The sequence below is a fragment of the Oreochromis niloticus genome, linkage group LG9, assembly GCF_001858045.2.
Source record: "Oreochromis niloticus isolate F11D_XX linkage group LG9, O_niloticus_UMD_NMBU, whole genome shotgun sequence".
Taxonomy (NCBI): domain Eukaryota; kingdom Metazoa; phylum Chordata; class Actinopteri; order Cichliformes; family Cichlidae; genus Oreochromis; species Oreochromis niloticus.
The window spans coordinates 26,541,951-26,565,604 of NC_031974.2; the positions used below are offsets into that span (position 1 = coordinate 26,541,951).

At 41.6% G+C, this 23,654-nt stretch overlaps 1 protein-coding gene across 2 annotated transcripts in view; it reads right to left on the reverse strand.

Annotated features, from left to right (window-relative positions):
* Positions 1-23,654, reverse strand: part of mmp16a (matrix metallopeptidase 16a (membrane-inserted)) — a 74,255-nt gene that overhangs the window by 11,414 nt on the left and 39,187 nt on the right. For both annotated transcript variants that reach the window (XM_005461375.4, XM_003456645.5), the window contains 2 exons: positions 15,573-15,734; positions 11,014-11,225 (listed from right to left, as the gene is read on the reverse strand). In XM_005461375.4, coding sequence (XP_005461432.1) covers positions 11,014-11,225; positions 15,573-15,734 — 374 coding nt within the window. The remainder of the gene's footprint in view (positions 1-11,013; positions 11,226-15,572; positions 15,735-23,654) is intronic.

The following is a 23,654-nucleotide window of genomic DNA, read 5'->3' on the forward strand; positions in this document are numbered from 1 at the left end:
GCTGGTGACAGCCGTGATGCTTTTAAGACGCACATGTGCTGTCTCAGGTTGTCTGGAAAGCCTCGGCGACTGTCGCTACACATGCAGAGCCTGAAGAACATACTGGGAAAACCATCAAGTAACAGGGGCAAAAGTGATAGCCAGGAGCTTTATGAGGAGCCAAGGGAGTCTGACTTCTTTTTTTTGGGGAGGGGGGGACAAGTGGAAGGTGTGTCTTTTTGATGTTGGATGAAACTTGATGACAGAGAGAGCCGGGGAGAGACACAGCTGCAAAAGCCATTAGGACTCAGAAAGATGTCCCACCCTTTGGCAATGAATGGCCAATTGCACCTCCTTAACACGCTGGGCGCTCGGGCCAAAAAGCCCGACCTCGTAGCGAGGGATGCAGGGGAGACAACACATCATCGCACCCTGCCTCATTCACAGCGAAAGCTAAATAAACAGCCAATTTATCAAAGACTCTCTGCACAGCTCTCTTTCTCTCTCTTTGTCTAATCCAATTGTTTCTCTGGGACTCTGCACTCTCCCTGGACTCGTCCTCCTCTTTCTTTTCATTTCCCCTTGTCTCTCATTCCAATTCCTCTGCTTTTTCCTCCCCTCTCCCACTCTCGCTCCATACCTACTGCCTCCATAGATTTCAGTTGTTCAGCATTTTCTTCTGTACGCGGCCCGGCCGAGTAATTGAAAACAGATCAAAACTGTGAAATCCGAGCCATTTGAATCCTTTTGACTTTATAAAAAGGGAAAATGTTCTTTCTCCCGCCCGCCCCAACTTCCCACTCCCACTCTGAAAATAAAGCTCGGGCGAACAGACTTGTAGAAAATTTCAGCAGGCGCTCCTCAATTACAGGAACGTTCAGAATAATCAGAGCGAGTTCAGTCTTAGCGAAAGATGGAAATATTACACCGCTCTCCGCTTTGAGGCAAAGGGCGGTACGGGGTTTGTCACGTATACCGTCTCATGGCACATGATGATGCATTCAGAGCGATGAGGCTGAATTCAAATCTGGTTTCTGTAGGAATATAAATTCTGCACTCCTGGATAAATAAAAAAAATCTGTTTCTACCGATGAGTTTTTGTGCTGAGGAAAGTTTGCGAAGCGGATCACAAACTGCCTCGCCAACAGCTGAACCAAGTGTTTTGTTGGCAAAATCAATACTGCACAACACATTGGTGTACTGCATGAAGTACCTGACCTGCTGAGCTGACAAATCAACAAAATACACACACACACACACACACACACACACACACACACACACGATGGAGAGCACTTTGCACTTCATTAATTCTAAAATGAACAGGTATCTGTTTAGCGCATTAATTCATGAGGATTCTGCCGCAAGATGACTGGCAAATGATCATTACGCAGAGACACCAATCAGCAATCACGACTAAAACCGTGTGCCTAATTAATGCTCGGATCCTCCTTGTTCCACCTTAACAGCTCTGAACCACCGTAGCACTGACACCTGACCTGTGGGAATATCTTCTGGTGTCTGCCACCAGCCAGTAGGGCTGGGGAAGATTATTGATGACTGATAGATTCAACAAACAAAACAGCCTCAAGTATCACTAGAGATTTAAAGTGGCACAAAACACTAAAATGAGGCGCAAAACAGCCATAAAATTACACTGAATGACTACAAAGAGAGGGGAAATAACAACAGAGTGAAGCCAAATGTGCCCAGACAGCCAAAAAAACATGAATTGACTACAAAGAGATGCAAAAAAAATCATAAAATTACACACACGGTTACTATAAAATACATCCAAAATGGCTACCAAGCGACACCAAAAAATTAGAAAGAAATGCAAAAGAACAAAAAAATGTAATAACATATACAGAAATCCAAGACAATCGATATTTAGGCAAAATGATTAGTAAAGTGTGCAAAGTGAACATAAAATTAAACAAAAAGATGCAAAACAGTCATAAAATGACAACCAAGTGACACAAAATGACCACAAAGAGAACACAATAACAACAGCAACAGCAAAGTGATGTCAAACGTGTACAGAGATCCAGAAAATCATAAAAAGACTAGAGATGCAAACGACCAGAAAATCACAACATAAAATGGTAACCAAGTGACACGAGACGATTAGAAAGCGAGCGGGACAAAAAAACGATTACAAAACATCCAAACAACTCAGCATCACTAATCTCTGTGAGCCGAGCTGAAACACACTCGTGTGAATTACACTACGCGTTCTCACGCCGACCCTTCACAGCGGCATGCTGGGTACATGACTCAATCAGACTCGTAGAAAGTTCGAGGCTGATGATTTACAGACTTTGCCCCGACGTAAAGCGCCAACACAGGAATGAAAAACAAGAACACGGCACATTTAAGAAGTGACTCAAATCGTTGAACACTGCATAAATACTTATCAATCAATGAACATGAAAAGAACCGGCGTGAAATCTTTCTGGAAAGGACAAAAGAGCAAGTAGACCGCCCTGTTATTAGCAAAGAACAACAAGTGGAGACAATGAAGCTATTCCGAGAGATCAACGCTTTTTCGAATTTATTGTGTAAAAATGAGGTTAAACCTAAAAACGTCGACACCCACGTCAGCCCTGGGTAAGCATCTGCTGCCGCCTTTTGTGTTTATGTGCCGAGAGAAGAGGTGAGAACATGACAGACAGTGATATTTGGATGACAGCCGCGTTGACCTCTCACTCGTCTAACATGACGCACGCACTCGGCTTGAGTCGTCAGCAGAGCACGGGTGCAAATATTTCAGACGGATGAGGATTAAGGTCACAGTTATTTATCTGGGCACTCTTGCTGAAATCTACTCTGTTCGCTGAGGAACTAAACTCTAGAAGATTTTTTTTAAATACATGTGCGCTGATGCATTTTGTAGGCCTTCTACATGTGCTGAAGGCCAAGAAGCAAAACTGCATGGACGTAACTGTAACTGCTGTAAATAATGAAGCGCGACCTTCATCAGCGCAACAAAACACGGCAGCTTTCACTTCTCAACCTGCAGCTCTTTCTTTCCATTAGATTTTAATTCTAATACGGCAGCTTTACAGTTCATCTTTGCGGGGACATTTTCCAATCCAATAAATGTCAGCGCAGCGCTCTGTGCACGATGTAAGCCTCCATCCCCAAAGTCAAGAGTGCAGAACGGTGTTTAGCAGCTCTGGCATCAAACTGCCAAAATGACTGGCTGTGTTATCAGTTTCTGCAATTTTATACTCTGAAATAAACTTCAGTCGTATTTTTCAGAGAACAAAAAGTGATTTCATGGGAAACAACAATTGCAGCTGTTTATTTTAACTAGGTGTGTTTATGTTTGGGGAAACACTATGTCATCATGGGAAATTTGCCGCTGCTAAAAAGGCTAAAAAGCAGGGGTGTCAAACATAAGGCCCGGGGGCTAGAATTGGCCCAGCAACGGCTATAATGGAGAATACAATGGACGGCATAAATTTGTACCTGTATTTGCTACACCAAAGATAGAATAGATAAACCATAAAATGACTTTCTGCTTAGTGAGCAGAACTTTTTCTATAATTTTATACATTTATAATGCAGAAAAGCTGAGATTACACTTCTTTATCTTATATTAAGATATCTCAGGGATTAAATTAGTAGTTAAAGGTCTTTACGCTGACAGAAAGTCGAGTTTCACTCCTCTTGTCCAACCTGAGATCAAAGTGGGCTGTACATGGCCCCTCGATATAAAATGAGTTTGACATTCCTGCTCTAAAGTACTTAGGTACCAATCTCACAAGGGGACATTAAACATATGGTAAGAGAAAAGGATCCGAGAGTTTAGCTTAACATAAAGATTAGAAAATAGGCAAGCGGCCGGCACGTTTCAAACTGGAATGTGGGTACAGATTAAAACACATGATAACACATAACACATTATTAAGTGAAATTCAGAGGTGCTGGTAGGAGGTTTGTTACCTTTGAGCATGCCCAAGCTGGCTGCTTCCCCCCTTGCTTCTCATCTTTCTGCTCAGTTAAACTAAGCTAAGCTAATCACCCAGAGGCTTTAGATTAAAATTAGACATGAGAGCAGTGTTCAGCTTTTCATCTCTCTTTCTCTTTGAATTCTCAGGACACCTGAAAAAGAAGGAGTCTTACAATTGTCAGAAAACTGAATTGGTGGCATTAAAAATCCACTCCAGACGTGGGCTATTTTTGGACTCTCTCTCTCGCTTTTCACTCCACTGCTGAAAAAGATATTAAGAAGACACGACAGCTTACTGCCCATTTGGCCACTGCATTCTCATTAATGGATGTCAGAGTCAAGGAGCGCGGCTCCGGCATCGGCAATCCTGAACGGCGAGGCACCCCGCGGCATCCCAGAATCCCCTGCTCTATATCTGTCCACATGAAGGAAGGAAGTGTCCCTCAGTGAGTGGGCGAGAGGGGTGGTAGTTTCCATTATTATATGTCTATGCTGTGAGCCGGGCAACGCACCAATAATGGAAGCTAGAGTAGATGAAAGCATTAGTGTGTCGAGTGTTGGGTGGAAGCTTATATATAGACTTGTAGGGGGAAAAACGTATACCTGCATGTTGGCACAACAAAAGGCTCTAATCCTGTCCATGTAATGCAGCTACAAGTGTCTGAACATAATGAGTCACTGTTAAACGACAGCAGAGACATAGTGGGTGAAATGAATTTGGAGCTTTAAACTATCACCTAACAAGAGCTACAACAATTTCTATAGCACCGCTTTCACAGAGAGGTTTTACTGAACATTGAGCATTAATAAAAAAAATTAGCTTTAGGGATAAAAAGTATTTTGGGAAAAAAAGACACCTTATAGCACAAAGAAAAGCACGAGCACAGTAATTTCACTTTTTGTAATCCTTGCATCCTTGTTTTGAATTCTTGCTCCATAAAGGCAACACTGCAGCTATAAGAAAAGCATGTTGTAGGGAATGTTTAGTTAAAATCCTCAAATCCTTGTTTGGATTTTCTGCCTCTAAAAACTGACAAGACAGCAGTGAGCCATAAACCCAAATCCAAACTTTAATTATGATGTCTGAGACTCTCCATCCATATTTTACTACAATCCAACCCTGATGGGAATTGAATGAACTCCTGGAAACTTTTTTTTGTCTGCTTGTTGTCAGACAGCATAAGCGTCACATGCGGTCACGTTTGCGGTACAGCGGGAGAAAACTGGTTGCAATTAAAGCCCGAGAAAGCACTCTTCACCGGCGTACGCATGCATATACATGAATGTGTGTGCTGCTTCCAGCTCCGGTGGGAGAGCATATGGCCTGCGGGTTCACAGAAAGTTGAACCTGAAGTGGCTGCGACCATAAAAAAAACCCAGTAACTTTGTAGGTTTACGGGGCATTTACCGTTGACACTGGATCTGTGAAGTCATCGGTGAACCCTGGATGACCCCGTGTCACCCCACTAGGAAAGAAAAATGAGCCACCGTAAAAAAACCACCTTTAACAAGCATGACTCCCGGCCTGGCTGTGTAGATTAATGTTAACCCGTATAAATCAGACATCTTTCAGCACTGCTTGAAAGACTAGTCTACCCCAGCATTCCTTATAACAACGACATCTGCGTCATAAAGAGCCACAAGCAGGGCGTCTCAGCCCTGAATGTTATTCATCGATCCTGAATCTGTAACGTTACGTTATGTGGAACATTTTTCCCAGCGAGTCTCTGATAATCTGTCCTGCGTTGTAAATTCACAGGTGGAACGTGAATATTTTCTACACACAGTAACCTCTGTCTCTGCACGGCAACGTTATCGCTCTTGATTCACTGTTTTCTGCTGCTGTTTTAGTGCCACTCATTAAGAATACCAAAAATATTTGATGAGCATCTGACAACGATTATAGCAAATATCCTGGAATATTGATACGAGATGTTCTGTATACAAACCTGTAGCCTCCTATATATGTTTTAAAACAGAATACATGAGTTGTGCTTTGAATGATCATTTTAAATACAACAGTACTTTTTCCTGCAGCCTATTTTTCCTTTTGTAGACCAACGGTACCATGTGAAAAGAAATCCAAGCTCTGAATTGGCCTAACAATGAGCTGCAAAAGCCTACTATGATGCATATCAACAACGAAATTGCACTGAAAACCTCACTGCTCCCAGTGAATTTCACCAGATCAACTTCACTTTAAAGCTCCCTACTTTACATTGCTGGACCACCTGTGGACCTCAGGGGCGGCGGGGCCGCTGAGATCTCTGCTATAATGACTTGGCATCGACTGGCCTTTGGTTTTCCAAAACAATCAAGCTGGGATGGTGAGTACAACCCAGTTATGTGGGGCCAAATAGACCCGCAGAGCAAAGTAACCAAGCAAGGAATCAATCGAACAATCAAGTAAAGAACAAATCAGCCTTGTGAAGTTAAAAAACCCCTGAAAACTCAGCGAGCCATCACTGCAGCCGGTCTGTAGACTCGTGCGTGTACATTGGCTGGTTCTAAAGGGAATTTATCAGAGTCCGGAGTAATCCAAACATCTCTAATTATGATTCCAGATAAACTGTTTCACAGTTGGGCTGCTTCATCTACCAGGAGGAAAGAGGCGTTAACACGATACGTCAGTCTGCTCGCAGAAAGTTGGCAAAATACTCACTGAGAATCAAGAAATATTAGGACCACCTGCTCCTCCAGAATAGCACACTTGGAGAGGGAATCCAAGTCAAACCCGTGATCCCTTATTCATTTCACTTCACTAAACACACTTGATTCACGGGCTGAGACGCAGATTACTCTAAGGGGAGAACAAATCATCATGACTCTGATATTGCTGGTGGTCTTAACGATGTGAACACAGTGGATTTACAGCTACGCTTACATGTGTTCTGCAAATCTTTCCCCTCCGCTCCCCGGGATGTTTAGGAAAATGTGAGCCGGTGCCAGTGAAACGCTGAAAGCCAACAAAATAATGGAAGCACCATGCCAATTTAACATAAGTGGATGCCCACTTAAGCCGAGCAATTACAGGTTCCCCTGCTTATTTAGCACACTATCATTAACTTAGACAAATTGCAAACATGATGTCTTTTGCATACGGGTTGTTTTTCAAGCACTGTGCACATAAGCTATCATACATCACAGCCCTTTACGTTACAGAGTTTGTGAATTATGAAATAATTGATAATACAGTGCTTAATAGAAAAGTGGCGGGACTATGCCAAATGATGCGTAACAAAACAAGGCTGCAGTGTACACAGATGAGCAGCAAGTGCGACACAAAAGAAACAGCTGAAATATGACTTCATCAAAATGCTCCTTATTGTTTTAATATCTGCTTGCTAAAATGGGCTCTCTCCCCACAAACCATCACATCTCTGCAGGTCCATTGCGTCCTGGAGAACTATTGGAACATACAATAATAAAAATTATTCTTTTATTTTGAAAGTGTAAATATCAGTAAATAAATTCTAGCAATACACAAAAATGAAATCAATACAAAAAATTTCTGAGCAAAGGGTTTAGCCTAAAACTTTAGCTTATTACACTTACAACCTTTTATAACAGGTATTCATTTATACATAATTGGACATAAGTAACTTGAGCTTATTGTTGTTATTATCTATATAACTAGGAAGCTCATTTTCCTTCTCTTGACAATACTTTAAAGATATAACACATTTTGGGATCACCTTAGCAGAAAGGCTGAGGTCAGATATAACAATACCATTTCCTAAATGTTGCCAGCACAAACAAAGGCAGTTTTAAAGATAAAAGCCATTTTTATAAAGGTTTGACCTTATTTGACCTTGAAGAAGAGGTCAGAGGTCAGAGGTAACATGGCATTTAGAATCAGCATAGATCATCACCTGTATGTTGTCAATACAAACAATGGCAGGTTTCAATAGTTCCAAGTAGCATTATTATCACTTTGACCTTCAGATTAATCTACTGGCTTTGAAGGAGAGGTCAGAGGTCAAATGTGACATGCTATTTTAAATATGTCTACAGTACTTACTATATGCCGACAATATACACCACACTTTCTAAGTTATGAGCCTTTTTGTCAGTTTTCCACCAATAAATCATGAGGATGAGCTTGAAGACGTCGGTGGATGTAAGCCAAATTTTAGCATGACCCCCCCTCTACACCCCTACAAAGTTCTAGCAGAATTCATTCACAACTTTCGGAGCTATCGTGTTTGCAGAGAACCACAAACTCTTAAGTCCTCATCACAACTGCCAAGGACGTTTACCCCTTTTACAGAAATACATCTTTCCAATATTTACCCTGACCCCTGCCTTTTAAACATACCATTTCCATTAAGTTCCTAAATTTAAATCACTAATTTTACAGAGCCTCTGACTACCGTTTAGAAGCAGATTATTTTGTGCTTTACACATCTTCAGCACAGTGCTGAGATCAACAATCCTACAATTTTACGTTGTGAGGTATATGAAATGGTTGGCTCATAACAATAAAATCATGACATCCCTTGTTTTAGGTCCTCACAGTAAAGCAGCAGAGCACATACACGGCATCCCTCCACCAAGGCTGAAAATTCACTCAACACCGAGCATCAATAGAGTCTATTGACCCGGAAGAATCCAGGTTTGTGTGTGAAACCTTCTTGTGAGAATATAAGGATGATTTCTCACCTCACTGTTTGTTTTCCTATTTTAATTGATATTTAATTGTAATAAATAAATAAAGTCTGTGGGCCAAGCCCCACCTCTGCAAAACTGCCCATTGTTGTTTTTGAATAATCCTGAATCCAATAAACCAATCACATAACCTCTTTGGCAGAGGTAAATATATAGGTAGCCATATATATATATAAAAAAAAAAGGATGAAATATTCATGTAGACTGAGAAAAAACAATGCTTGGATATAAATGGTAAATGGCCTGTATTTGTATAGCGCTTTTACTAGTCCCTAAGGACCCCAAAGCGCTTTACACAACCAGTCATCCACCCATTCACACACACATTCACACACTATAAACAGATTAGATATAAACAACATCAAAGTCATGCTTGATACGACCAACGTGATCAAATAAGACCAGGAAACTTCTGCAGCAGTGCGCCACATTTTAATTTCAGACGCTGGGATCACTGGGACATAGATATTTAGAGCCTTTCTCCTTCACTTCCTAAAGTCATAAAACATTTGGCTGATTGCTGAACATCTTTTTTATCTCAGCACTACCTCTGAGCTCTGTAGAAATCCCATGATCCTCATCACTCCATCAGGACAGGCTGTGGCCCTGGGAGTAATGAAGGCTGACAGTAGCTGCTGCTGCAGGCACCATGTGAAAAAGAGGGGCTGGACTAGACTACTGTGACAAGCAGATATTGTTTCCACAGCCAAACCAGGCTCAGTGTGGGCTTCGAGTCTAATTTTGGGTAAATATCCTTACAGGTAGCAGCTTCAGCTCCACGAGTCCTTTTTTTAAATTTATTTTTTGAGTCAACAAGAAGAAAGCTGCAGCGAGGGGTGCAGAGAGGACGAAAACTGGTTTTACTCTGGCTCCACAAGTCTCTTATTTAACCAGTGAATACTGTCTATTTATATCCACAGAAAATACAGTCACACTCACATAAAGCATCAGAGGCACTCTTTCTCCTTTCTGTGGAGAACACAGGACAGCTTTGTGCAGCCCCAGGGTTTTTCTCTGTTCCTTACTGCATGTTGCCAAGGTCTTGCTCTCACAAGCTAAGACCAAGGATAAAGACGTGTGTTTTTTCTCTTGTACTGGAATGAAAACCAGGCTTCTCTAGAGAAAGAGAAACTGTATTTCTACTGTGCATTGCACGCCTTTCCTTCTTTGTAAATTCTAGTTCAATAGACCCCAAGTTAACTAGGAAGTCTTCCTTCAGACATAATAGCCTCTTTAATAATGGGATAAAATACAGAGGCAATAGCTTCAAGAGAACAGAACAGGTTCCACAATATTTCTACAAGCTAGAACTGCACTGAAACTGTCAAATAACTTATATTACCATCAAGTGAAGTTTTTCTACACTATGCACATGCTAAACATGAAGCAGAATAACAGAAAAGGTCAAAATTTGTACTTGTAACTTGCAGGGTGTCCACACACAAATTCTTTTTACACATACAAATCCTGATTTACAAGTACAAAATATTTATGACCACATTTTGAGCCCATAAAAAGGCTCTCATTTAGGTAATAATATTTAGATAAGCCTCCAAACTCACAGCAATTTATTCTGCATGTAACTACAACCCAAGTTTAAAAAAACAAAAAAGTAACTGATGATAAGAAACACAGGATACAAATAAATTTAAAATCGTGTCTATATTAGATTCTATTATATGTACTATTGTGTATTATACGATTACACATATTTATAATACATATTTACAATATTGTTGATTCAAATGGAGATTATATCCTCAAAGTTAAACTTTGTCAATATTTGTTTAATCCGATTGGATAAAGTTATCTATTTCAGTTATTTCTTGCTGCAAAATGAGATTGTTGAGCATGCTAACACTGACCTTATGACCTGTCATAAATCCTACAATAAGACCGAGCCGGGCTGCTATCAGTCTGAAATTGAGCTCTCTTGTTAGTAGGATTCCCAGAGTATTTTCATGAATTTATTATTAATTGTGTTTTCATATATTTAATAACATATTTATTCAATTCAATTCAATAATTCAATTCAATTCAATAAACCTTTATTCATCCTGAAGGTTGACCCTGAAGGAAATTGGGGAAATTTATAGCACTTTTTCTCTGTTGGTCTTAATTAAGACTAACAGAGATGGACTGTAGGGCCAGGTTCTTCTTGTGTTGGTGTTATCAGCTAGTTAAGTTATGTATTACACCCAGACGTATTGTGCAGGGATGAAGTCTCTTCTAGCTCAGTGATGATTTGGACTGGGAACAATGATTTCTGTGCTCCCACACAGCTAAGAGATCCAGGCTATTGGTAAAAGCAAAAAACACCTCTCGGGTTAAAAACTTGAGATTGCTGGAAACAAACCAAACGTGAAGAGCCCCTAGCTTTGTTTTGATATCACATGCTGTTGTTTTACCTTGAAGACGAACATCTCCCTTCTCAGTATGGCCAGTGTGTTGAAGCCTCCATCGCAGATGTTGGGTTTAGCATTGGGCTGCGACGGTCGCGTAGGCAGCATTGGGAGTTGCGTCTGCCTGTCTTGTTTACGGGGGTCCGAAGGAGGATGGGAGCGAGGAGAGGGCGCCGTTGGCAAAGGCTTGGTGGGTTGGGGGAGTTTATCGGGCGGCCCTGCGGGGAGAAATACATCTTATACGTCTCCGCAACATTTCGTTTTGCTTTTTCATTACTTCACCAGTTAAAGCTAACCAGCACTCTGATCTTGCAGGACAAACGAATGTTCAAGCCAAGTTTAGTGGTGCCACTTGTCAAAACAACAACAAACAAACAAAGGTAAGAAGTGATGAAGGCTGCCAACGAGGACTCAACAAAGATATGAGAGAGAAAGGAGTCCACAGATAAACAAGATGAGGTCATGCAGAAATCAGTGGGTAGATGTTAACGCTGCCAAGTTTAGAGATTCAGCTTAGCAAAGCATAATATCATATCATATGCTAAGGAGGATAAAAACACAAAAAAACAAGGCAGAATTAGGTTTTAAAAATGTAGATCATGTAAAGACCTGCCAGAGACACGCCTGGGTGCCATTTCAAATTCATGAATTACTGTACGTGATAAGGGGAAAGGAGTGATGCAAGCTGAGGCAGCTGCTAATAACAAGTGGGCTTTGCCTATGAATAACGCAAGACGCTGCATGATTAACGCACTCTGTGACTGTAAGGGTATGAGGTGCAGACAGACCGAGAAAAACAAGACTGTGACAAGACTAACACTTGTTCCATGGTACTGCGCCTGTGTCACGTTTGCGCAGGTATTTGCCTACACAGAGCTTTCTAGAGTTGTTTTCAACCTGTGCTAACAAGATCCCGTGCAGACTTCCAAAGATAAAAAATTGCAGTCTTAAAAGTACAGACGCTCATTTCACGTCAGCTCCTTGTGCTTATAACTTTGCTGACTGATTGGACCAACAATAACACCACATACTTGGCATGCTAGCTTCCATCTGGCAGCAGACGCTTTCTGCAGGTAGACGTTTCGATCCGTAGATCACTACAGTCTGCCAACAGAGACCAATATAACGTGTCAGAAAGACCTCACCTTAATCAGATAAAATTTTAATGGCCTTCCATTCTTTCAGCAGACTTTCACAGACTTGCAGAATCAATGCCAAGGCACACTGGAGCTGTCCTGGCAACATGTAGTGGCTACTTAGACATTTTACGTTGGCTCTTCCTTTAATGTGTCATCCATCTGTAGTTGACAAACCAGACAATCGCAGGATTAAGCCATCACCCAGTCCACAAAACTGATCAGCGGGTCTACACGAGAGTGATTCCATTCACTGACTGAAGTTAATCCCCTGAAATACATCCCAGATTAGTGGAGCCAAAGTACTCTGAAGTTATGTAAGCACGGGGGAGATTCACAGTCAGATGGACGTGTAAACAAACAGGCAAATGTGTACTTACAGCTACATTGTGGTAAACCGACGACAAGAAAAATTAAACACAGCTTTTTTTTGGCAGAGTTTGGCTCTTTTTGGTCACCCTGTAATTTCAGCATCTGGCTGTCGTTAATTTACTGGAGATGTCCAGGTGGCCCACGTGTTACACCAGTACTGTGGTGATTGGCTGGACCAGTCAGCTAATTTCACCGATCTTTGCACTTGAAACCAGGAATCTAATCAGCGAACTCCGTGGGTGGGTGTGGGAGGCGAACTTCCCACACTTACACATATTAGTGGAACACAGATGAAAACCAGCAATGCAGCCTAAGAACAAAGGAGCCTGGAGAGCCTTTCAAAGTATCCTTAACAAGGAAGTGTATAACCACAGAGTTCATTCATAAACCACTCGTAGTTCATGTTCATATAGCTAATCTGTTTGGATTTAAATAAATACTGTGTATTATGTAAAACACTCAACACAAAAAAGTTCAGACATTTTTCATAGTGCATGTTTGAGGTATTTATTTTATTTTTTAGTGGGCTACATACTCAATTTGGAGGACAGAAAGAAAAAAAAAATCCATCCTATCACACTAGTATTGATCCGATACTGATACCAGCGTTAGTATCGATACTATCGATATTTGGCTCGATTTGCATCGTGCTTCCACCTTCTCATGTTGCTATTCCCTAACCACTACCTCAAATGCTGCTGACCTCTCATTCCTACTACTAAAGCCATTAGCAGGATGTAAAGAGAAACAGGCGGAGGCCTGTGTGACAGAGAAACGTCAGAAGTATTACGTGACAGTCATGGTGGAGTAGTAAAGGATAGTGTTATTGCTGTAGCTGACTCCAGGGTCACTACTGATATGTTAGCCGATCTATGTGGACACGCCAACTAGCAATGTGGATATGCTGACACCTGTTTTTAGCATGTTAATGTGGTTAAAGATATAAATGTGCAAAGAGTGAACTCCATATACAGAAAATGAGAATATTAATATTGGAGTATTTTATTGTTCATAATGGAATTATGACACAGGCTAATGGTCATGGTTTAAAGGAAAAACAAAATATCAAACAAAGATTTAACGAGGCCTAAAAGATAAGACGTGAGACTTTTAAAATTTAATACAGCTCTTGTTGGGCATCCGGCCATTTAGAAGTTTAAGGCAGATTTACCCTTTTGTTATTTACGTAAAATTAGATTTAGCTCATTTTGTTTTCTTTAAAAGTCCTAAAACTATAAACTCCAGCCCAGTTTGAGGGCTTCAGCTGAATTTCAATACAATTATGGCTTGATGATCTAATAACATGATTTTTGTTTCTGTCATCCCAGTCAGCGACATCATTATCAGCTGTAATGTCAGTGGTGCCTGAAATCTGCTGCTTCTGTAAAAAGGAAGTGGGCTCTGAGAACGCAGGAAGTCATTAAGTTCAAAGTCCAGTGAGAACACTGGGATTTGTCCAGGAAGAAAAAAAGATTACATGATAGAAATGCCGCATCTATAGGTTTGAATGTGATCTGTACTTTATTATTTACAGTTTCAAGCTGCCAAACTTTTTATTCACATAAGCCAAATCATATCGAATGCACTTTACAGTGTTTTTTGTGACTACAGTTCAAAGAATTGAAGGAATAAACAGAAGCAGCAAAGCCAAAACGTCCAAAAACTCTAGCAGTGATCCTCAACAGCTCTTAGCTTCCCACAGTTCCTCGTATGATTGTGCCCGACTGCAAGCCAACAGCTGTAAATGAACACCAATTCACTCCCATTTCCTTCACATCTCGTTATACCGCTTCACCTTCACACAGAACCAAGTCGCACTTTTTTCCTACTCAACCTTAAGAGCATCACCTTGTACTCGATGTAAGCTGTGTACCTCCCACCTCTTCTCCTGTTTAGTACCACATCTAACACCGGCATTGCCATGTGGAAAAAAATGGAGGCCAATTACTGCGAGGGGGGTGGGGGTGTACGAAGCTGAGAGCAGAGCCGTCATCAGTCGTCCTGCCCTTCAACTCTTGGTACGACACAGAGGAGAGGGAGGGAGGGGCAATGCAGAGGAATAAAACACGAGAGGGATGAAGAGAGATTTGATCGCTTGCCCAGGTCTGTCACTCCCAGAGGGACGTGCCCTGACCATGTAAGCAGATGGCAGGTTCTATGTGTGTGTGCGCATGCAGCCATTCAGCAAAGTGTGACTGGTGTACAGTGTCGACAGCTGTAAGGAACGATGCTGTCATTCGCCAACGAGTTGTTTCCGAACTTAGATGTCAAGCTGAGGTTGAGACGACAGCATCGGCACTCCCGATAACACATTTAAACATTAAGGCTTCCTCCTCCACAAGCCAGCCTCGTCTGAATTATCATTACAAGTATCTAGACTGATAAGAAACACTTGATTTTGCCACTGCAATCTACTAATTCAACTATGAGTGAAAAAACTGAAGAAGCAAACTCTGTGGGTGCTTCCATAAATCCTTTGCCGTCAAATTGAATTTCACACTGCCGCCCCAGAGCTATATCAGCTTTATGAGAAGACAAAGCACTCTGCAATCAGCGTCTGTCAACTCCAAATGTGTGTCGATGAGGGATGCATGCTGTAGGCGCTCTGACGATGAAGTGCGATCGGAAATGTAGGTGTTAATTGAATTCAATTTAAGTATTTGAGCCTTAATTTGAATCTTGGTCTTAATCTTATTTCCGTGTATTATCTGTAGCTTTGCAAGTTTGTTACAATAACGCAGAAAACAAGAGCTCCAGGTGAGGGAAGATGAGGGAAGATGACTTACTTTAGCCATGTCAGCTTCATATGGTTAGGTGTTTTCAGTAGTCTACTTGAAGTTGAGCTCTTACATGCTCTGCAGACTTGATATGTCACAGGAAGATGACTATGAATGCTTAGTATGGTATTGGCTTGCTTGTATGATAGCTAAAGCCTGAAGACTAACCCTTTAAGTTTAAGCTCCTCAGACCACATACTGATAAATTCCAATACTTGGCTGTGTCCTGGGTTTGCTTAACAAATTGCTGTATTTAAATAAATAAATAAAGAAGGCTTACCATAAATTTTCTGGATGCCTAGCAGGTCATCCATTGGTAGTTTGAAGTCATCCGTGTCCATGTACTGATAGAAAGGAGCCATGATAGCTGTGGGGTCGTTGGAGTGTTCGAGGCCCAGCGCGTGACCAAGCTCATGGACGGCTACCAGGAACAAATCGTTACCTAGAAACACGAAGAGAGAGTGAAGGAGAGAGCAGCTCTGTCAGTGCTGTTGGACGTAAACGAAAGCAAGTGAAAGAAAAAGAAAAGAGAAAACTTTGTCAGCCCCGGGTTATTGTGGCTTGTCAGGGTCCACCTGTTCTAGTGCCAGAGAGGTTCCCTCAAAATAAGGCCAAGTTTTGAAAGTTTTGTACAGCCATGTTTAAATAAGCAGCAGCCCTACAGGGGAAAAGTTTTCTGTTAGTTTGAGGTTAGACAGCAAAAAAGACCCTGACTGTCTCTTACAATATGCATCCAAACATATATAAGGGTCTATGCACGAGCACAGATAATCCACCATCTGCGCTCCTAACGAGTGCATCTTCACATAGAAACACAGGCCCGTACACATACACGTGTAATAAATACAAGTACACGTCCCTTCAAAGAGCACAGGCAACCCTGTGCACTGTAATTAGTCTCTAGCTGTGGTAAGCTGAAGACTACACTGGGTTCTTGACCTCTCGACTCAGAAACTCTCTGTGGCTAACAGCCAAACCCCAGCCCAACCATAGCTGTATTAAAGCTGATATATTTGGGATTGAAAGCCTCCCATTCCTCAACTTACGTCACTGGCAACCAAAACAACAACAAAAACCAGTCCTCCTCATCCTCCTCTCTGATGTTCTGCCAGCGTTTTGAATCTGACCCATAAAGAAGCTCATCATCATACAATTAGGGTTAGACTGCTACGTCTTCTATTATTTGTGGCTATACACGGGCTGTCTGTGGGAAACTATTAACCTGATTCCAATGAGACGTCTCACGCTGCAATATGTTATTGCTGAACTTCAAAGGAAAGCTTTTGTTCCTAGCTGTCAGACACAAAAACTTATGGTTTACTGTTATGCATTAAAATGTAATAGCAGTTAGACAAAGGTCGGCTGGAGTTTAGAATCAAACTGGTCAAAAACAAAAAAAATATGAGGTGATCACCGTCACCGAAAAAGGTTCACTCTGGATACTCCGGCTTCTTCCCACAGTCCACAGACAAAGATGGGGTTAGGCTAACTTGTGACTCTAAACTGAGCTTGTCTGTCTGTGTTAACCCTGTGACAGACTGGCCAGGGTGCGCAGATTTAATGTGTTTTGAGGGGGGTTTCTTTTGCACTCTCCAAGCTGCCATCTCTCTTCAGTTTTACCTTTGCTCCCCCCCCCCTCTTATCGCGACAAGACTCAGTGGGGATGTAAAAGAGCATCACTTATTCATTGGTATTCCTACTAAAGTGAGGCACTTATCTGCTGCAAATCTGTCACATGAATAACGCATCAGCAGATACAGAGTCTGAGATTTAGATCACTTCATCGCAGGTACAGTGCGATACTTAGGAATTTACGGACAAGGCTACAACAGAGAAATGGGTTAATTGGGACCTCATGAATGATATTTGACTGTATAAATGTCAGCAGGTCTTTATAGGCTTGATGGAAAGCTCTTTACCACACGGGATTGCGTTAATACCCAGGTTTTCGCTGAAACAGCTTCGGGTTTCAGTCCAAGTCTTCCAATGAAAATAGATGGCTTGTAAAAGTTAGAGAAGTGTAGAAATTGAGGCAAAATTTATGCAAGCTTGTAATATTGAACAAGTGTCTGGAGATGTGGTTTATAGCAAATAAAGAGAGGCAGGGAGAAAGAAAGGAGATAAAGAGGAGGGAGATACAGCTCAGTGATTCAGGAATTATTTGAGGAGGAAATTGGGTGAGCCAGCTCTGCAGCTGAAGATCTTCCACCCCCCTGCCCGGGTTGTTTCCTGGGATAGCAGCGGAAGCAGAAGGGTAAGAGTGAACAATTAAGTTTAAAAAAAAAATAAATCAAATTAATTCTACGAAAATAGCCGGTAGAGTTACAGCACACAAATGTGATGGTGGTCTGTGAAGAGATTTTGATCTTTACACGTACTTGCTCAATTTACCCACACTAACTGGCATCATTTCTGACTTCATAAATCATATTAATAACTCACTGACCACATCAGCACTCACTGACTCAGTGACCTCATTTCTTTTTCTTACCAAAAAAGACTTGAAGCTCAGAGGAGTGTTAAAAAATATGTGTGTAGCACATTTTGACATCATATGTGAGTAAAGTGGAATTATTGACTGTATATGTAATATTAATGCGACTACATTTACACCAAATCTCTGTCTGTCATCTCATCGTACCTGATCATTAGGTCCCTGAAGGTTATTAGTAAACAAGTAAAGGTTTATTTATGTGGCACTTTTCACAGACTAGGCAGTCACAAAGTAAAAAATGTTGACTGTAGTAAGTTGTCCCAGTATATATACTGTATACATATATAACAGCAGGGTGCAAGATGCTAGGAGGCAGAGCATACATGGAATGTCATAACCAAGTGGCCGGCATCGTATACAGAAACATCTGTGCCGAGTATGGACTGGAAGTACCGAGGCCAAAATGGGAGACGCCCCCTCGGGGGTGGTGGGGAATGGCCGAGCTAAGATCCAGATACAGACGGACAAAACGGTGGTGGCTAACCAACCAGACATGGGGGCGGTGGACAAGCAGAAGAAGATGGCCACACTGATAGATGTAGCGATACCGAATGACAGCAGCATCAGGAAGAAGAAATGAGCTCGAAAAGTGGAGGGTAACAGTTGTCCCAGTGGTAATCGGAGCACTAGTGCAGTGACTCCCAAGCTAGGCGAGTGGCTCCAGATCTCTGTCCAGAAGAGGGCAGCCGTAGGAACAGCTAAGATACTGCGTAGGACCCTTAAGCTCCCAGGCCTCTGATAGAGGACCAGAGCTTGAAGGATAGAGCGTCTACAGGGGCGAGATAAATAGTTTTAAAAAATCTTGTGTGGGTCAGGCTCTGATATACTGTGTATTTAAAGATGTAGAAAATGTTTCCCACATCTGTCTTAAAGCATTTCTAAAGAGTTCATGACAAAAGCAAACTAGATTTTATAAAAATGTAAACACAGGTACTGATATTAGAATAAAACAACACGACTGTCGCTAATTACCACCACTTTCTAGATCTTAGAGCCAGAGTTCCCTAATTGATTGAGTATAAACAAATCATTTTCTATGACTCTGAACATGGACTGAGTACAGTTATTATTACACTATTCCAGTTATGCCGATGAATCCTCTGTCTAATTCTGAGGTGCATACTATTAAAGGTTTGTTTTATTGAGAAACACAGTACATGAGAGCTATTGCACAACGAGTTCTGACACTACAGATGCTCAGGTCATCAGGTGCACGACTTAAGTGAAGAACTGTCTCTGTCGTTTTCCGTCTCCATCTCGTTCCATCGCTCAATCTTGAGTCAGCCTTCCTGCCTCCCGGGTCCCTCTGAGGTCAGTGTCGTCGCTTTGACTCGGCTGCTTATGTAAGTCACGTTGTGTTAGACGGGGATGTCCTGTCGACCCCGGGGCCACAAACAAAGCTAAGGCAGTTTGTACCGCCTGGCTAATTATCAGCTGGAAGTTATAGAGAGCCTAGAGAGAAAATGGTGACACGCAGACAGACATGGGTAGATGAAGAAGATGGAGCGAGACGAAAGAAGCAAAGAGCAAGGGGACAGTGCACAAGGAGGGAAACGAAGCGAGATGAAGGTGAGAGAAAAAGTTATGGAATGGGGGAACAGAGGGGAGGCAGACAAAGATTTGATATAGTGGATACATAGAGAGATAAAAAAGGTGAGGTAAACCAAGGAGAAAGGGCGTTTGGAGTGATAGCTACATGAGGGAAACTGGGGGGAGAAGGATGATAAAAAGAAATAGAAAAAACTGAGGCGAGGAAAACGATAAGGTTCGGGACAGTGTACTATCGTGTAAGAGCGCTCCAGTATTCGTTCAATCACAGAAGACGAAAATGATGAATTACACGACTCCAACCTCTGACCTTGGCATTTATAACATCGCTCTACTGTCAGTGGCCCAATCGCAACCCCAAACACAAAATAATAACGCAGAAAATAGAGGATGCAGTTGAAGAAAACAATGCCAGGACATGAAATGCATGACAAATCTCTGCAGGGTCTGTGCGATAATCCACAGAGGGTCACAGTTTTTGGATTGGGGGGATTCGAGTCCTGTATTTTCATCGTACGGCGAGTCATCGTTATGATGTGTGCCGTTTGCGTATTTGAGCAAGACTTCAGCATAAAAATAAGACAAGTATTTATTTAGCACATGAATGAGTTTTAAGTAATAAAATCTACTTGTGTTAAATGATTTAGCAGGTTTTTTGTCATGTTAAGTGGGCAACGATCACAGCAGCAGCCCGCGGCAGCCGTAGTCTTGCCCACACTGCTCAGGATAGGGTCAAGGTTGCTGCTAATGAGGGTCGACGAGAAAGAAAAGAAAAATGAAATTAAAAAAAATTGAAGTTGGAGTGAAAGTGGAGATTTATGATCTCTCCCCAGAGGATGTGCAGTAAGCAGGGGCTGTGATTAAAACGCAGAAACTTCTACCTGCTCTCCCTGAACATACCGCGAGGAGTGCAGGGGACTGCGTCGGGTTGGAGATGAACACACACTATCCCACAAATCAGATGTGGGGCCCTGGTCACCACTGTTCAATTGCAGTAATAGCTCCGGTTGTCAGCAAAAGCCTCCAGGGGCCCATAACCCTTCCTGCCTGCTTACTGCTTAACTAAGTGCCCGTGGTTCACTCAATACACGACATCTGATGTAAGCTACAAGCCTGGGTGACCAGCAGTCAGCCCACTTGTAAGTGTACCTTGTTCTTTATCCCTCCCAGCTCTCACGTTATCACATTCCTTTGCTTCTTTTTTACCGTATACAAATCCAAAACACCACTAAAGGACCAAGTTTTCAAAAACACAGCATCCCCTGTGACTCCTAACACCACATCAACATCAAGCTAGTGAAAGGTGTCAAACAAAGCAATTACAACTCTCACTTGTTTTATTACAGCAAAGAGGGCACCCAGCAGAGATGAACAAAATTCTAACTCCTCCACCCTTTCTTTAGAAAACACAGCTGTTATTGTGCCGTCCGAGTGTAAGCAAGCATAAGCACTCTCTTTGTCCCAGGGGATCGCAAATGTTTCCTATTGTTCAGCTCCCACAGCGCCCTGAATGGCTGACACTGTGATTTCAAGAGTGGTGTTCGAAGAAGCAGCACTGCACAGTAAAGTAAATGCAAAAGGATGTTAATTGCCACCTCAGGAGCGTCTCTGGTGGATTGACAGAGCACAAGAAACAAGAGCAAGGACACTGGTGCCTTGGTTTTATACGGAAGTCTCAGCAGAACCTAAAGCAGCCCTCACCAGCTTTTTTTTTTAAAAGCCTTGTCTAAGCCTAAATCTTAGGTCCAGGTCTAAGAAGTTAACCAAGGAAGTGTGGCATGCAACCAACAATCTGCCTGATTATGGAGTACGAAAAACACTGTTTTAAATAAAAGAAGCTATACGTACGTTAGCTCATCCTAGCTGTCATCTCTTGGCTACATAATCCCTTCTGGTTACTTTGCTTTTTTCTACTGTTTTTACATTACATTCAAACTATTTATCAGTGTTTAGCTATGACTTTTAGCTAACTACTTCAGTTCCTTAAGCACTACTGTACTGTTAGCTAATCATTAGCTATTTTAATAGTTCAGCTATTTGTGCATGACCTTTAGCTTATTATTATTTTAACTGTGTGTGCATTATTTTAGCAAAACGTGTCAACTGTTTATTCAGTGCTGTTGCAGTTCATTATTTCTGTTGTTTATGTGTTTATTCAGCTCATTAGTCATTAATTCTTAGCTAATTATTTGCTCATTTTAACTATATATTAGTATTCAAACAGTTTAAGCATCACCTTTAGTTGTTTTAACGATTTATGCATTTCCATTAACTAGCTGTTATATGACTTTTAGCTGACTATTTCAGTTGTTTATCCATCATTTTTAGGTAAGGGGGGTTTTTTTATGTTTCTCCATTAAATTTTAACCCATAAGTTTCTGACTTCATACTTTAACTAAGAATTGTTAGAACTATTTATTTATCAATTTCTTACAATAAAATCAGTAGCTATGTGATGTAGTGGTTACTACATGTTTCATGTGTAAGGTTTATCAGACAAGACTTTAACCATTTAATAATTTCTTCCATGCATAAAGACTCAAACAAAGCTACATATACTTTCAACAACTGCAATGGAAACCCAATGAGGTACTGATGCAGGGTGTACTGTCATCAGCCTTCATGAACATGTAGGGTAGAGAGAGGATACAATCGCACTGTCAAGTAGCTGTACTAAAAAAATTGCATTTGTGTCAAAATACTACTCATGCAGAACCTTAAAGAAAGTAACCTAATAGGGTTTATTTAAAAAACCCTACACTTTTAAAACATGCTCGACTAGAACAGGTTCAGAAATTTGCACTGGAGTTTACTGTCTGAAAGAAGGAAAAAAACGGAAATCAGCTGTTGTCCTCTAGCTGGGGTGAAGTTCACGATACTGACACAGGATGCTGTTTGTCCGACTCAGTACGTCACTGGAAACAAGAGAAGCCCTGACAGTGAACCAAGCTGGAGATATGCGAGTCCACAGAGGCAGCAGAGAAAGTAAAACCGAGTATGAGTCAATGAGAGCACTGGCTGTCCAGGAGTACTATGCTGTGCTGACAAGCTGCCAGAGGATCTCAGCCCAGTGGTTCAGTGCCTGGCTCAGAGGGCCCGGGGCACACAGAACTCTGCTGGCTGTCAAGCCAGAGCTGTGCGCCTGATTTGACAGAGTGACCATTGTGAAGAATGCAGCCAAAATACAATAGCTGCATTCTGCTCACTTCACATTCACACCCTCTATACTTCCAACATACCCTCGCAGGACAATACAGAAACACGCTGTGCGCCATTCCGTGCATTTCACCAAATCAGCTCGCAAGTATCGCAAGTACAAACACTTGAAAATAAGATTTCAGAGCGTCAGACTGAAATTTTTGCCCCATGCTGCTTTCTTGTGGGTACAATTTACAATTAAAATGAAACAACACTCTTCCAGTACTCAAATATATAACAGAAAGAGACTGTTTAGTAGCCAAAGTAGCCACAACACAATCTGAATACTGTTCCTAATGCTGAGATGAGCTGCTTTCACATTTAAAAAACACGGCAAAGAGCAGTGGAAACTGATTAACCTTCGTGTTAGTGTTGTTGAGTTAATCAAACACTCCTATAGTCTATCCTTTCTCTTTGTCTGTCCTCTCCCTCTAGGTTGTTGACACCCTGGCTGAGCAACACTTGTGCTTTTGAATCTATTACCCTTAATTCTCACAAGCGTGTCAGAGAACAAAGCCCAGCTGACGCGAGCAACATATGTACACTAGAGTAATTATTTATTTACAGACTGCTACAGACTGAAATTCGGTGTTGGGAACATTGCCAGGGATCCAAAAAATTGGCCGTTCCAGTGGACTCAAGATGAATAAACCAGCTGAAAGGAGGAAGAAAAAAAAAAAACGCTGCCAAAGAAAAACATCTTTTATTCGTGTCATGTTTATCTCTGTGCAGCACCTGTGAGTGAGACGGGGATGCGTGTGTATTTTCATTGTGATCATTAATCATTAATAATGCATTTGCCATGGTAAGTGAAGTGATGGTGTATGCATGTGTGTGTTTGCACATCCTTTGGCGGTCTGTTCCTATAGACACTGCAGACGGCAAACAGCCATGAAAATGGTGCAGATAAGTTTCAGACCTTGCTTTGCAATTTGAAATAAAGCTAAAAAACACTAGAAAAATACTGCCTGCATCAGCATGCTTACAGTGTTTTAAACATGCCCGTCTTGTAGCCTTGCAGGTAATCACAATTCCTGATTAAAGAAGCCACAATAGTGGCCTCTGCCACCCCTCTGCATATTCACCTGACGCTCTTCTTTGTCTTATTTTACACACTTTTAC